Source organism: Aplidium turbinatum, chromosome 8 (genome assembly GCF_918807975.1).
Source record: "Aplidium turbinatum chromosome 8, kaAplTurb1.1, whole genome shotgun sequence".
Taxonomy (NCBI): Eukaryota; Metazoa; Chordata; class Ascidiacea; order Aplousobranchia; family Polyclinidae; genus Aplidium; species Aplidium turbinatum.
This window is the reverse complement of record NC_137479.1, coordinates 13,651,367-13,668,273: the sequence shown is the minus strand read 5'-3', so window position 1 is coordinate 13,668,273 and position 16,907 is coordinate 13,651,367. Positions and strand designations below refer to the sequence as shown.

At 36.1% G+C, this 16,907-nt stretch overlaps 1 protein-coding gene across 1 annotated transcript; it reads right to left on the bottom strand.

Moving 5' to 3' along the window:
• Positions 1 to 67: 67 nt before the first annotated feature.
• Positions 68 to 16,282, bottom strand: LOC145775315 (uncharacterized). The gene is made up of 9 exons (XM_082586587.1): positions 16,015 to 16,282; positions 15,486 to 15,637; positions 7,553 to 7,728; positions 4,197 to 4,322; positions 2,839 to 2,948; positions 2,633 to 2,743; positions 1,485 to 1,559; positions 959 to 1,108; positions 68 to 596 (listed from the first exon to the last, which is right to left on the bottom strand). Exons 1-9 carry the CDS (start codon positions 16,168 to 16,170, stop codon positions 132 to 134), a joined length of 1,521 nt encoding a protein of 506 aa, XP_082442713.1. The 5' UTR covers positions 16,171 to 16,282; the 3' UTR covers positions 68 to 131.
• Positions 16,283 to 16,907: the final 625 nt, after the last annotated feature.

Below are 16,907 nucleotides of genomic sequence, written 5' to 3'. Positions count from 1 at the left end.
GTGATACAGTGACAACAGATCAACTAAGCCTTAGGTACCGGATATTTTATACGCATATCTGCACATGTTTACAGCAAGAGGTCTTTATTGCTCAAATACTTCTATCCGAATGAAACTACAAATAAAATAATCTAAGACCATTGGCCACCCCCTCCTTGTTGTTCTCTCCGACCGGTTATTCGGACAGTTGCAAGCCCGGTTGAAGACTGTGTCCCATAGTTAGAAGGGAAGTTGTTCTGTCCTGGTTGATAAAGCGCAGTTTCATTTGGAGGAGTATGCGGTACATGATTGCCGTGAAAGTTGCTGAAATTCGGAAAGTTTTGTTGACTGGCACCTGCCGCTGGGAATGGCTGACGAATGGGTGGGGTCTGCGGGGTGAGTGGAACGGCAGGAAAATTGGACGGGAATTGGGAATATTGCCCTTGCTGCATAAAGCCCAACGTGCTGGGATCCGTCGATCCTATGAACGACTGGTATTGGTTGATCCCGCTATAGTAGGTCGACTGTTCTGTAGGTGCACTCTTTGTCGGTGTTTGGGTTTTAGACGTCGCTGCTGTTGTTGTTGTTGCTGCTGTGGTTACGGCAGTGGACTGCGCCTTCAATATAAAAAAAAATAGAAAGGTTCAAGCTCAACATAAATACATTAAGGTGTGATTTAAAGGAAAACCATAACCAACCGACACGAACATTTCTATGACACGATACAAAAAGCGGACTAATATAACACAATGCAGTTGGATGTTTGAAGTCGTTACCGGTACTTGAAATAATGTTGAGTGAAGTGATACCGTTACTTTTATTACCCCCGGTCTTGCAACTTAGTGCAGTTGTCGAAAAACACCTTCACATCTAAATAACACGTTTGATACAAAAAGTTACTTCGAAAATGCTTTGTCAGCTTTTTCAAATTTAATGCCTCATGTGAAGGAATTTAATAAGACGACAATACAAAACTTACTGGTGGCTTCCCTTGCTCAATGGCGCCACGATCGGCTGTATCTACTGTGTCCATAGCAACGACTTCAGTGTTGGAAGAGCCACGACGGTTACTGGATTGATTTTTATTTCCAGAAGTTTTTATTTCCGTGGTTCGTGGAGTATGAGGCTTCTAGCGGAATATGACACATATTGAAAAAAACAACAAAATGTTTTCAAAAAACAAATACAGTAGTCCCCGCTTATTAAACCCAAGTAGGTCCGGTCCAGAATTACTGAATGTATAGGAGTGGCAAAGAATCGTCCCCCGCTTAATAGGCCAAACATCGTCAGGTCCCGAGGTTGGCTTAATAAACGGGTACTACTGTAGGAACTTTTATTTGTAAAAAATTATGTATAAAATTAAAAGATACTTCGTTCAGGAATATCTAAAGATATCTTCTCTAGATATCCTTGACTTCGTTTCTTAAGATTCATCTTTCAAGAAAACACGCCAGCGGCCGGTTAAGTGGTCGTTCATATCTTCAAAATAACGTAAGTTAACTGACCTGACTTGAATGGGGTGCCTGCGTTGACTTCGGCTTCTGGGAAGACTTGTGGCTGTCGCTTTTCGACATTTTTGCCTGTAGTAAAAATAACGCAAAAATTTTGAAAGTGTGATCAAAGCTTGCTATTTGCCATCTTTTACACCAAGAGTTCTTAAAACTTTTGGGCTGCGCTCCCCTTGACGTCACTTGTGAAACTTTGCACTTTCCTTTTCTAGTTTCAGTTATAAATCAATAATAATGACCATGCTTTGTTTTGCGCCCATTGCGACAACATACAATGCACTGCGATCATAGATGCGGTACAACAGGAAGCAGTGAAGTGACATATTAGTCTTCGAGTCAGCTGTTTCCCTAATGTTGCGTGTCATTAAATGTCTTTGCCGAGACACAGCCACGTGCTCTAGAACGGTGTCGAACTCACGTCCTTTCGTGACTAGCGGTGTCGAACGCTTTTTGGAACTGAAGTCAAAACTAGGTCACATCACCAGTGAATAATCGTAACACAAGGTACTGTAAGGTGTTACCAACATTTCTGTTCACGACTTGTACAATACAATATCATGCTAATACATGGTACTACCACGTTCGCGCTCCCCTTGGAGAATCTTCACGCCCCCTAAGTGGGGTGCTCCTCAGATAAAGAACCACTGTTCTACACGCAAGTAATCGTGTCCGAGCATTGGTTTCGTCTAAGTCGAATTTGGCTTTGGATGGTGATGTCGTATGTGGCTTTGAAGGCCCAGTCTGTGATGGAAAAGACGGGCAAAAGTCACATTGTATGGAGGGTGGGGACGTGGCACTGGCAGTTTTAGCTTTTTTTTCTAGTGTTTGTTTTTCTTGAACTTTTTGTATCCTGTTTTTTTCTCGAAAAGTTCCGTACCCTCCCTACTTCTTTTTCTCCAGAGTGATCTATCACTAGCAAGTTGTTCCCATTAATCCAAATCAATATTTGCATGGTTGAGAGAGACTCAGTTTAAGAACCACTGTTCAACACGCAAGTCCACAAAGCAAATAGAAGTGTATTTAACACCAACAGCCACAAACAATAACATGTTGCCGAGAATTACTTGAACGGTGTGCCATCTTCAAGGCACATGAGCAATGAGCATGCACTTTTACACGACATATTAAAAAACTAAAATATTTACTTGTGGTTCTGAACCTTTTTCACCGTCGCCGGGAGTCTTTGGCCGATCTCTCTTTGCCTTGGAAGAAGACCCAGCTTTGCCTCCTTTTGCGTGAGAGTACTGATCTAAAACCTTTATCCAAGCAAAGATATTAATTAATTTTCAAGAAGGGTGAAGTTAATTTTACATGCAGAAAGCACACTGTGTTACGGCCCGTCAAATAATACCTGATGACAAATATCTTCTAATAAATCCATGCTGATGTCATCAATAAACTGTTCCCACCATCTTCCTCGGTTGTAGGCCCAGTCCTGTGGCTCAAATTTGCACAAACGACCTGAAAGAAAAAGTTTTTTGCTGTTGTTATTACTGTATCATAAACGTGCTCTTATGTATGAATAGCTGTTATATAATGAAACAAATCGATGAGTGGGCAAAGGTTTGCAAAAAAATAAAATACGAATACAGTACAACACTCCCACGCCAGCGTGTGGCAACAAATATTTGAAAGAATGCCACAATTTGCTTTTGCAATACACATTATACAAAACCAATCCTATGTAAGGAAACAGTAACCATACCTGATTTAGACCCCTAAAGAAGTCAGTTGTGTCTGATTGATATTTTTTATATAATTTGAATTAAAACAAATTCAGATCATCACAACACAACGTCTTGTGGCACTTCTGCTTGCTTTATACCAAAAACTAGATGTCACGATACCTTGACGTTTATTCAACTTCAAAAAAGTTTGCAAGTTAGTAATTTCCATTGATTGTATTTGCATGTTCAGGAAAAAGAGAATTTGAACAAAAAAGGAACAGCAAAAAAGAAGTATGTAATGTGGGGACCCTGCAGTGCCTTGTTACAGTAATTAAAAACACGTCTAAAAGGCTTATATTGGATTTCTAATGATGTCATCTCTCCCTTATTTCACCGTTACTCCACCATTTCTCTCTATTGTTGGCATCTTCAAGTTTTAAATTCCTTTTTGTAAGGTCATCTTTCACGTTGTATACCCAATACCCATGTTTTCTCTGGTCTTCCTTTTCTCATTTTTTTTCGTCACTACCTTATTGACTTAATTCAAACTCGCTGCGTTTCGTCATATTATTTTCATCCATCCACCCAGGTTGTCCGGACCATCTCAGACGATGTCCACGCAAGTACTGTTCAACATCCTCAATGTCCGTCCACTCTCAAGACAATTTTCAAATTTTGTCGAAAAGTGTCTTTGGCCACCACTCATATTTCGAACCATTCAAACCTGTCATTTTTCTGTCATTTGCATTCACTTGAAATCTATCTTCATTACCCAGCATTCACCTCGCATAACACATTGCGATTTTTACATACGCCTTACTTTAATTCAAGAGTGTTGCCATCACAAATATAAAACAAACTTGACAATTGAAATCACAACTTATTGTATGCTACCGGTTCCAAATCGTTTCAGAAATGTTCGTCTAATATCCTAGAGGAGAAGTTTCACAAAAGCATGTGAACGTGCCAGGTCAAGCTATCTCAGTCTAACGATAACAATTTCCACAAACTACCAATTATGATTGTAAGTGCTTTATCTCACCAGCGAGATACATAACAGCAACGGCAACTATCTGAGGTTCCCACTGCAGGCACAAGGACGTACACAGGCTGTCATTAATGAATGTCCATGACATCTGTACCAGTTGTTCTATTTTTGATCGTTCTCCTGCAATTAGATATTTGCACATATATTATAGTTGTAAAAATATTGCAATAGAACTGCAAGCATTGTTCTTAAAATAAATGAATTTGATTTCCATAGTATAGACAGACAACAGCTTAATTGGATTGAACAACATTATTCAAAAAACAATAAACAAACAAATAACGCAAACTATTAAACTTGTACGTTTTCGGCAAAACTCTCTGCTCTCATCACGTTACCAAATACATCTAAACAAATAACTGAGAAATAATTACAACAAGCAAAACAGCTTTTGATTTTAATATTATGTAACCATCTATTTAAAATAGAATTTTTATGCGTGTTGTATATCGGAGTTTGCTTTATTTGTTCGTTTTACGTATTTTTCAAATTTTCTTTTTTACATGAGCTACCTAGGTTTTTGTTCTCGCTGAGATTTTTCGGTCATTTGTACGAAACGACTTGAAAAAATTCGGTCATTTTTTATTTATTTTGGTCATTTTTAGTCATTTTTGGTCATATATAGTCGATTGACTATATATTTTTTCGGACATTTTGACCTATTTTTTTTCGGACATTTTGCTAAAAAATCAATCAATGACCGATAAATGACCGAAAAAAAAAAACCAGGAGCTAGTTGAAGATGCTATTACTATAGCGAAATTGATTCTTAATAAATTACAATAAGAGGTTAGATTATTGTGCAAATGCCAGCATTTGATGAAAGCAAAATAGCAGTAACACGCAAAGCACACACAATACCGAAGAAACCGATACCAATGGTACTTACAGTCTGTTACAAAATAATATTTTGTATATTATACTTGAGTGTAGCGACACGATAAAATTGTAGGATAATCAGCAGTAACAATAAGCAAATCTACTATAAAACATAAAACAAACATAATCTAATATAAATTCAGAAGAAAAGATGCCCATCCAGCCAATAACAGTTTGTTGAGCTTGCCTTGTTTTATTTGAAGTGCCTGTGAATTTTGGTATCAAACTCTGATTGACAAATGACAATTTTTTTGAATTATTTTACATTGATCCAATGTAAACTTGACATTACAACAAATATTGCAATGCAGTCAAGAATATGGTCTTTGGTTGAACTGGTGTCACATGAACATTGAACAAGTGATCGCATAGACAATGTTGGAACGAAGAGACTGAAGAACAATAGATTTCAACAAAAAATATCCACTAACTTTAAAGGTTTTGCATACCAAGAGATAGTGTCGATATTAAATTTGCTTTTTTTTAGAACTTACACTAATTTTATTATGATGCGCCCATATAAATTGTGTTTAAAATTTAAATTATGAATAAGTACCTAATCTTACATTTTGCTTTACAGCAACGTGGGTCAGATGCATCAATTTTGTACCCTGTAGTCTCCAGAACGCATTTTTGCAGTTTTGGTATTTCTTAAGGTTTCAGTCTACTTTTTTAGGCTTTAAGTTACAGTTTAGATATGTGCCCCCCCTATGTAATGCTAATTTTCAATGGAAATTGTTAACTTCTTAGCAAAAATTTTGGATTTATCACAAAATTGCCCACTTTTTTTGGATTTTTCACGTTTTTACTTCTGTAATTCCCTTGTGATTTTTCACAGGCAAATACTGCAGTGCTAAACTGACTTTTATTTAACACTGTGCAGCTTTAGCTACATTTTAATGTTGAAATGACACTGGCTTTACAATTTTGGCCTTATATTTTTCTCAATTTTACGAATCTGCAATTTTGGCTCCACTATGTTGTAGTCTCCAGAACGACCCATGGTACTACTCTACCAATGCCTACTCTGTGCTCCTGTTTGGGTGTAAAATGATGCAAATTTATATATAAACAAACCTACAAAACAAGAAAACAGATTTACTAAAAAGTGTGATAATAGTTCACTCTTCTATGGAAGCTATTTAGCCTGGCTCCAAAATTGTGTAGTCTCCAGAACAAACTTTAACAAAAAATGTATGCTTCCCTGTTTAAAATGGCAAACATTCTTCCAGTATGTGATGGACTAGTATGCTCACTTAGCAGGATTTCATAGAGAGGACTCGGAATAAATAAAAGATTAGGAATTTCTTTCTTATTGAATTTGTCTGTAGTCTCCAGAACACTGTAGTCTCCAGAACTTTTTTTTTTTCTTTTTTTTTGTAAAACCAGTAAGCACTCCTTTGTACAGTTATTTTTACATGTAATGTTACTATAAAAGTTGCTCATAAGAAATGATACCTGTTGAAGCATTCTGTAACCTATTTTTGATCTTAGAGAACATAGATACAGTTAAAGTTGTTAAATTTTAATTTAGCTGTGATTGTGAGGTGCTTTTTACGCATATTTGATTGGCAATGGCTCCATATGAAAAAAGTATTGCTATTACTATTGCTAGCATATGATTTATTACTACCTTGAGGTCAAACAATACATGACTTAGGCTGAAGTATCAGAATATTTAGGTACATTATCGCACAACTGCAGTAAACCTGCTAGAAACTGATAAAATAGGTATACTCACACTGATATTTAATTTTCAGTATAAAAACATGATATTTTTTGGGGGCAGTCTTTTGATTTAGTTGGTAGAGAAGTATCTCAAGACTTTTAAATCAAAATTTTATGGCACCAAGCATTCTGAATTTTTTCTCCGTTCTGGAGACTACAGGTACAAAATTGATGCATCTGACCCACGTACGTCATACAATCAAACAAAAACAATCCATTTCTAAGCTTGCTACGATACTATGTCACTTCAGTATTGGTTGGTTTTGAATCTTGAGTCGGTTACTTAACTGCTTAACCACTGAGCTAGTGGGGTGGTAAAAAATTATTGAGAGTATTGAAAAATAAGAAATTCTACTAACTTAAACTTAAATTCTACTAACTGCAACTGCCCAGAGCATGTTAAACAGCACAGTCTGTTCCATTTTCAATTAAGATATTACATTATGATATAAAATATGGAAGTGGCTATTTTTACACAATGAAATGTTTCCAGAGTTAGGATTAAAGTGAGGAAGGGTTAAGGTAAGGGCTAGAGTTAGGAATAAGTTTAGGGTTTTGATCTTTGCTCAGGACTAAAAAAAATCCAAACACAAGTTTTTGTTTTCAATAGCTTTAAACTTTGCTTAAATTAGGGCAGAATTCCTTATCTGGCAACACTATTGAGGCTATTCTTACACTATATAGTGTAAATATAGCCACATCCATAAAATATACCATTCTAGTAAAAATAAAACATTTCCTACCTTTCAATCCTTTAGCATACTGCAACATGTACTTGTAAGGATGTTCAACAGTTAGATCAAATTTAATTGTTTGTAAAAGAACTTTTTCAAAAGTAAGAACTTCTTCCTTCGGATCTTCAGCAAACTGTGCAAACTGAGCTTCATTCAACAAACTTCTAGCAACTTTAATCAGGTCCCTTTAACATAAACAATGGTATAAATGAGCCTTCTTTTATTAGCTTTATTGGAGTGAAAAGGATTTATTTGGCAAAAATTTTCAAATTTAATTTTAGCAACAATCTTCAGATACAACAGGATATTCAAAAACTTTTGGTGGTACAAATTTTGGTGCAAGTATAGAATCCGCCACCCTAGTCAACATGACGTCACAAAACGGACGCAACTACTACATAAGGGGTGAAAAAAAGGATGCTGAAAAGCGGCAGAATGAAGGTGATAAAGCGGAATGGATATGGATTTTTTGACAATTTTACTGTGTTTTTACAATAAAAACATTAAACCAACGTCGAGTGTTGAATATAACTACCTAGAATGACAAAATTGCATCAATTCAGCTAAAAATTTACCCAATTAAACTTTAAAAATAAAAATATGAAACGTTTGCAACTAAATGTGTTGTAGCTATCTAATTTCAGCTCGCATTTTAATTTTTACAATAAAAGTACCAATCTAACGCAACTGCAAAAAGTATGTCTTGCTTTATGCACCTGGAAAGTTTCAGGTTTATATCTTATCTACAAAACGGGCAATCGTCGTTCAAACGTAGCCGCTCGGCGACACTTTTTTCCAATGCATTGTAAAGGCGAATCGATCCTTATTCAGTATAAGCCACCCCCTGTTTGCTGTGATCGGTAAATAGTGCTTCCACTAAACTTGCTATAGTTTTCTTGTTTCTGCTCGGATTTTAACAATTTTGCCATCGTTGGAAAGCACGATCATACATCTACACGAATCAATTAAACAGTAGCACAAAATAGGTACTAGCTTTATCTTGTGATAACTTAAACTTCACCAACTTGTAACGATTCTCAGCAATTTAATTTTCACAATAAAATCATTAAATTTTTGCAAACTAAAAGAATATGTCTTGCTTTATGCACATGAAAACTTTCAGGTATATATCTTATCCACAAAACTGGCAATCGTCGTTCAAACGTAGCCGCTCGGCGAAGCTTTTTCCAATGCATTGTAAAGGCAAATCGATCCTTATTCAGAAAACGCCACCCCCTGTTTGCAGTGATCGGTAAATAGTGCTTCCACTAAACTTGCTGTAGTTTTCTTGTTTCTGCTCAGATTTGAACAATTTTTTCATCGTTGGAAAGCACAATCATACATCTACCCGAATCAATTGGCTACAAATCCAAAACAAGTACTATCTTTATCTTGTAATAACTTAAACTTCACCAACTTGTACCGATTCTCAGCAATTTAATTTTTACAATAAAATCATTAATCCTTCACAAATTGAAAGAGTATGTCTTACTTTATTCACATGAAAAGTTTCAGGTTTATATTTCATCTACCAAACGAGCAATCGTCGTTCAAACTTAACCGCCCAGCAAAGCTTTTTTTCAATGCATTGTAAAGGCGAATCGATCCTTATTCAGTATACGCCACTCCCTGTTTGCAGTGAACGGTAAATAGTGCTTCAACTAAACTTGCTGTAGTTTTCTCGTTTCTGCTCGGATTTTAACAATTTTACCATCGTTGGAAAGTACAATTATATATCTACCCGAATCAATTAAACACAAGCACAAAGTAAGTACTAACTTTATCTTGTGATAACTTAAACTTCACCAACTTGTAGCCTACCAATTCTCAGCAATTTAATTTTTACAACAAAATCATTAATATTTTGCAAATTGAAAGAGTATGTCTTGCTTTATGCACCTGAAAAGTTTCAGATTTATATCTCATCTACCAAACGAGCAATCGTCGTTCAAACTTAACCGCCCAGCGAAGCTTTTTTTCAATGCCTTGTAAAGGCGAATCAATCCTTATTCAGTATACGCCACCCCCTGTTTGCTGTGATCGGTAAATAGTGCTTCCACTAAACTTGCGGTAGTTTTCTCGTTTCTGCTCGGATTTTAACAATTTTGCCATCGTTGGAAAGGAAGATCATACATCTAAACGAATCAATTGGCTACGAATCCAGAACAAGTACTAACTTTATCTTGTAATAACTTAAACTTCACCAATTTGTACCGATTCTCAGCAATTTAATTTTTACAATAAAATCATTAACCTTAGCAACTTAAAAGGGTATGTCTTGCTTCATGCAACTGAAAAGTTCAGGTTTATCTCTTATCTATAAAGCGAGCAATCGTCCTTCGTATTTGGACAACTCTGATACATCTCACATCTAGGAAAAGAGCAAGATGCTAGCCGTTTTTGTCATTCGTCCAGTTCAAAGAACACGCAACACAATTTAAACCCTTTGAATTGGGATTGTTTGGAGGGTAGCTCATAGCCTTCCTACCAGTTCTGTAGCCAAGGGGGGGGGGGGAGGTTAGGGGTTGCAACCCCCCTTTAGCACGCGTGTGACGTCACGATATTGAAAATGATGCTTTCAGTCTTTACGTCTCTAAAACAAAGTTTGCCTAATTTTAAACGAAACTGCATTAAAAGAGCGAGTTTTGCCAAAACCAAACATTCAAATATCTCAACCAGGAATACGCAACAAGAAAACATAGCGACTTAGCTCTATTACCAAAAAATGTTACGTTTGAACGACGATTGCCAGTTTTGTGGATAAGATATAAACTTGAAACTTTTCATGTGAATAAAGTAAGACATACTCTTTCAATTTGCAAAAGTTTAATAATTTTATTGTATAAAGTAAATTGCTGAGAATCGGTACAAGTTGGTGAAGTTTAAGTTATCACAAGAAAAAGATGGTACTTGTTTTGGATTTGTAGCCAATTGATTCGTGTAGATCAGGGGTGCACAACCTTTTTGCTATTGCCGGCCGCATTCCGATTAATTCTATAAAGCACGGCCGCCAGTGAGTTCTAAATGATTTTTTTTTTCAATTTGCGTTATCTAAGAGAAGAATTTATTCGTTAATATTTACTAAACTTATCATACTTAGGCTATACCTAATAGTACCATGAAATATCAAACATTTTGAAATGAATTTATTCAATAAAAGTCTGCGACATTGCAACTCCCTTGATTTTGCATACGAGCACCGGTTAAGACACCAGTCTCAGTTAGCCTGATTTGTTCGGTACTCGTTTTTGTAGGTACTTCATTCGTGAAAAGGCAGACTCACACTTTTCTTCAAATTTTCGACACAGATTTTCCTCGACTCGCCTTCCAATTTTGCATAATGGTGTGACATATGGCGACAAAAATGCTGTTTTGCATTATTTCCTTTAACAGTTTTAACCACTTGACTGCATATTAGACACATCATAGTATGCGCTGCCGTCTCCATCATGAAATAACCCAACTCCCATTTGGAATTGAATACCCTTTTCTCCTCTGCTAGTGTTCTTTTTCTTTTTAAGGACATAATGCAATGTAGGCAGTGCCGGTCTTAGGGTATTTCGGGCCCTGTGCGAAATATGCTTTGCGGGCCCTAATGACAATCATCCAATTCAGTAGCGTAGCTAGGTATTTTAAAGGGGTTTTGACGGCGTGTTCGGTGTTCGCCGAAGGCGACACCCAGCGTCTGGACTGGAATGCCTCAGAAATTTTTGAAAAATTACTTTGAATTTGGTGCATTCTGAGAGCATGTTCAACAAAAATTTGGGTATGAATAATTGAATATTACTGTAAAATGGTGCTTGCCTCACCCTCACCCTCAGCACTTGCCTCACCCTAAAGCCGCAACTATGACTTCAAGGAATGGGCTACCGGTACTTGCTTGTGAATCGAATTTTTTTCCATTGGAAATGACAAAAATTACTGCATTTTTTGAGTAGCCTAAATTGCGGGGCCCCCTAATTTTCGGGCACTGTGCGATCGCACGATTTGGACACTAGGGTGGCTCGTTTTTGCATGTTTTTTTTAAATTCTCTCGGGGTAGTGGGGAAATGGTGCCAATGAGTGAGAAAACGCTCATGACAAAGTTTGAGATTCGTAAAAAATTGTCTTCAGCCTCCTCATGGGGCCCAAAAATCGAAAAATGGGGTCAAAAACGCAATTTTTTTTTAAATATTTTTAGTTTGGGTAGATACAATATTGTTTAGATATATCTAATTAACCTAAGAAAAAAAATTGGAGTCATTTGAACTATTCCTTCAGCTTCCTTACAGCTTCTGAAAACTTCCATTTTGCTGAAAATTTCGCATTTTTGTTTGTGGTTACATGATACATAATTGCGTTAGACATTTTATTTCTTTTCATAGACCTGCCCTGAGCTGTTGCGTCATTTTTTAATAAAATTGGGTTAAATTGGTAGGAAAAAGTGACGTCTTTTATTTGAATTTACGTCACTGACGAAGTTTGTAGTTATGTAACCACAAACAAAAATGCGAACTTTTCAGCAAAACATAAATTTTCAGAAGCTGTGAGGAAGCTGAAGGAATAGTTCAAATGACTCCAATTTTTTTTCTTAGGTTAATTAGATATATCTAAACAATATTGTATCTACCCAAACTAAAAATATTTAAAAAAAAATTGCGTTTTTGACCCCATTTTTCGATTTTTGGGCCCCATGAGGAGGCTGAAGACAATTTTTTACGAATCTCAAATTTTGTCATGAGCGTTTTCTCACTCATTGGCACCATTTCCCCAGTACCCCGAGTGAATTTAAAAAAAAGCTCAAAAACGAGCCACCCTATTGCACACCCCAAAGACCGGCACTGAATGTAGGCTACCGTTACAATGAAATTAGGTTGAGGAAAAAGTCTTGTCTCAAAACGATTTTAACAATATAGCCTAGCCTACAAAAACTTATGATGAGAATGTTTTTCAAGTTTTAAAATTTGAAATATTATATATAATTACAAGCTACAAGGGTATCCAGTGGTTCTAGATATCCCTGTATAATATTTAAAATAGGCCTACATTTCATTTTTATTAATGAAATAATTTTTTTATTTCAAAAACAGGGCACGGCCGCCAACACATGCTTATTAAATTACGTGTTAACGGCCGCATAATTATTTATCGACGGCCGCATGCAGCCGTACGGCCGCAGGTTGAACACCGTTGGTGTAGATGTATGCTCTTGCTTTCCAACGATGGCAAAATTGTTAAAATCCGAGCAGAAACGAGAAAACTACCGCACGTTCAGTGGAAGCACTATTTACCGATCACTGCAAACAGGGGGTGGCGTATACTGAATAAGGATCGATTCGCCTTTACAATGCATAGAAAAAAGCTTTGCTGGGCGGTTAAGTTTGAACGACGATTGCTCGTTTGGTAGATGAAATATAAACCTGAAACTTTTCATGTGAATAAAGTAAGACATACTCTTTCCATTGGCAAAATATTAATAATTTTATTGTATAAAGTAAATTGCTGAGAATCGGTACAAGTTGGTGAAGTTTAAGTTATCACAAGAAAAAGATGGTATTTGTTTTGGATTTGTAGCCAATTGATTCGTGTAGATGTATAATTGTGCTTTCCAACGATGGCAAAATTGTTCAAATCCAAGCAGAAACGAGAAAACTACAGCAAGTTTAGTTGAAGCACTATTTACCGATCACTGCAAACAGGGGGTGGCGTATACTGAATAAGGATCGATTCGCCTTTACAATGCATTGAAAAAAAGCTTCGCTGGGCGGTTAAGTTTGAACGACGATTGCTCGTTTGGTAGATGAGATATAAACCTGAAACTTTTCAGGTGCATAAAGCAAGACATATCCTTTCAATATGCTAAAGTTTAATAATTTTATTGAATAAAGTAAATTGCTGAGAATCGGTACAATTTGGTGAAGTTTAAGTTATCACAAGATGAAGCTAATTATTAGTTTGTGCTACTGTTTAATTGATTCGTGTAGATGTATGATCGTGCTTTCCAACGATGGCAAAATTGTTAAAATCCGAGCAGAAACGAGAAAATTACAGAAAGTTTAGTGGAAGCACTATTTACCGATCACTGCAAACAGGGAGTGGCGTATACTGAATAAGGATTGATTCGCCTTTACAATGCATTGGAAAAAAGCTACGCTGGGCGGTTAAGTTTGAACGACGATTGCTCGTTTGGTAGATGAGATATCAATCTGAAACTTTTCAGATGCATAAAGCAAGACATATATACTCTTTCAATTTGCAAAATATTAATGATTTTATTGTAAAAATTAAGTTGCTGAGAATCGGTACAAGTTGGTGAAGTTTAAGTTATTACAAGATAAAGTTAGTACTTACTTTGTGCTTGTGTTTAATTGATTCGGGTAGATATATAATTGTACTTTCCAACGGTGGTAAAATTGTTAAAATCCGAGCAGAAACGAGAAAACTACAGCAAGTTTAGTGGAAGCACTATTTACCGATCACTGCAAACAGGGGGTGGCCGGGTGGCGTATACTGAATAAGGATCGATTCGCCTTTACAATGCATTGAAAAAAAGCTTTGCTGGGCGGTTAAGTTTGAACGACGATTGCTCGTTTGGTAGATAAGATATGAACCTGAAACTTTTCAGGTGAATAAAGCAAGACATACTCTTTCAATTTGTAAAGGATTAATGATTTTATTGTAAAAATTAAATTGCTGAGAATCGGTACAAGTTGGTGAAGTTTAAGTTATTACAAGATAAAGATAGTACTTGTTTTGGATTTGTAGCCAATTGATTCGGGTAGATGTATGATTGTGCTTTCCAACGATGGCAAAATTGTTCAAATCCGAGCAGAAACGAGAAAACTACAGCAAGTTTAGTGGAAGCACTATTTACCGATCACAGCAAACAGGGGGTGGCGTATACTGAATAAGGATCGATTTGCCTTTACAATGCATTGGAAAAAAGTGTCGCCGAGCGGCTACGTTTGAACGACGATTGCCAGTTTTGTGGATAAGATATAAACCTGAAAGTTTTCATGTGCATAAAGCAAGACATATTCTTTTAGTTTGCAAAGATTTAATAATTTTATTGCAAAAATTAAATTGCTGAGAATCGTTACAAGTTGGTGAAGTTTAAGTTATCACAAGATAAAGCTAGTACCTATTTTGTGCTACTGTTTAATTGATTCGTGTAGATGTATGATCTTCCTTTCCAACGATGGCAAAATTGTTAAAATCCGAGCAGAAACGAGAAAACTACAGCAAGTTTAGTGGAAGCACTATTTACCGATCACAGCAAACAGGGGGTGGCTTATACTGAATAAGGATCGATTCGCCTTTACAATGCATTGGAAAAAAGTGTCGCCGAGCGGCTACGTTTGAACGACGATTGCTCGTTTTGTAGATAAGATATAAACCTGAAACTTTCCAGGTGCATAAAGCAAGACATACTCTTTGCAGTTGCGTTAGATTGGTACTTTTATTGTAAAAATTAAAATGCGAGCTGAAATTAGATAGCTACAACACATTTAGTTGCAAACGTTTCATATTTTTATTTTTAAAGTTTAATTGGGTAAATTTTTAGCTGAATTGATGCAATTTGGTAAATTTTATGTCATTCTAGGTAGTTATATTCAACACTCGACGTTGGTTTAATGTTTTTATTGTAAAAACACAGTAAAATTGTCAAAAAATCCATATCCATTCCGCTTTATCACCTCATTCTGCCGCTTTTCAGCATCCTTTTTTTCACCCCTTATGTAGTAGTTGCGTCCATTTTGTGACGTCATGTTGACCAGGGTGGCGGATTCTATACTTGCACCCAAATTTTTTGTAGTTTACATTCAAAATCCCCTCTACCCCAAAAATTACGGTACTATTTGGGAAAGGGTGTAGCCTATTTACAATGTCATATACGGTAAAACACCTCATTTTGGTCAATATTATTTGCAACTTAATTTGATTATTAAAACTTAATATTTACTTGCACTTCTTGGGTGTTTCTTCCACTTTTCCCGCCAAAAATAAACAGCAAGTTGCAGTGATATGTCTTGGAAATTTTTTAAAAGAGTGAAACATGTAGAAGCGATGAAAAAACACAATACCAGTTGCAATGGTGTCATGGTGCAAGCCAAGCTGAAATTTGAAAAAGTATTTTCAAAGTAAATATTCATGTCAATTAAACAAATAGTTGGCTCATCAATAATTATTTTTATGGAAAACAGGCTGCGAGTCATTTCTTTCCATTGTAAATTGGAAAGTAGAGGGAATGCGAGTAAAAGAAATGTAACATCTTTCTGCTACTGATACATTGGAAAAAGTTGCGTGCTACTCCAACAAAAATATAGCGCCAATATACTGCTACCTAAAAAGTAGCACGCTACTGCCCACCTCTGTTTGTTTCTCATTTTGTTTTGCTAAGAGCTTTTAATCAATCGCTTGATGAAACAAAAAGTTTATATTGCCATTCATAGCCTGTTAGGCTACTATTATTACTACTGTATATTACTTACACGAGTACCCATATCAAAAATAAAACGTGGTCCTTCTCTTCTATATCTTGCTTCTGTTTCACTGTTGATTCCATCATAAAATGATGGAGTTTTCTTTAAATCAGCTTTTTCATAATACCAGCAAGGCATGTTTTGGACATCTTCAGATTTATCCATTTTGATATTTTTTGCACTTTTAAGGTAAGTAAATTAAAATAGTCCTGTTGTATATCTAAGTTTGATTTTCCACACAATCTATCCACAGTGAAGACAAACAAGCACCGGTAACCAAATACGAGAGTTGCCAGAGGTTAATATAAAAAAGAGCCCAAGTTTATGCAAAAAGTAGCCCAATTTTTTTGGGGGTTCTAAAATGGAGCCCAAATTGGAGCCCAAGCAAAGAAATAGGCTATTATACAAAATTTTTCCAGAGTGCTTGATCATCAGTCCCAAATTATAAGTGTTTTTTCCAGTTCTACGCATCTTTCAGACAAATTGGCAACCATGCATTCACTCAACTGTTTGTTAAAATAATTACAAACATGTACCGGTACCACACCAAGTAACACAAAAAATGGTTTAATTGCTTTTCGTGATGAGCTAACGCATTAAGAGTGTTCACCTCAAAACCATCAACAGTTTTGATAACCCACCAAGGTCGATCAACGTAAAAACTACCTTTTTTGTCTTTTTTTTTTACTTATATATTATAAATTGTTAAAAAAAAATTCACTGGCCTTTTTTTTCTCATCTTTCTACATTTGTAAAAACTAAGGTGTTGCGACCATGCCATAACTGATTGTCTTGCATTGGCATCATGCACGTTATAGCGTCCGTGTTTTGTCGCTTCTACCTTTTTCTAGATCCCTGCTATGTCTGACATATATTGTTTTTCGTTGCGATGGTCGGAAATA

Excerpts from the sequence above, each read along its gene's own strand:
- LOC145775315 (XM_082586587.1), bottom strand. The coding sequence starts at position 16,170 with ATGGATAAATCTGAAGATGTCCAAAACATGCCTTGCTGGTATTATGAA. Across the intron at positions 1,560-2,632 it reads AAAAAGGTTCAGAACCACAA|GCAAAAATGTCGAAAAGCGA; the intron begins GTAAATATTTTA and ends TTTTTACTACAG. Across the intron at positions 1,109-1,484 it reads AGGCACCCCATTCAAGTCAG|AAGCCTCATACTCCACGAAC; the intron begins GTCAGTTAACTT and ends ATATTCCGCTAG.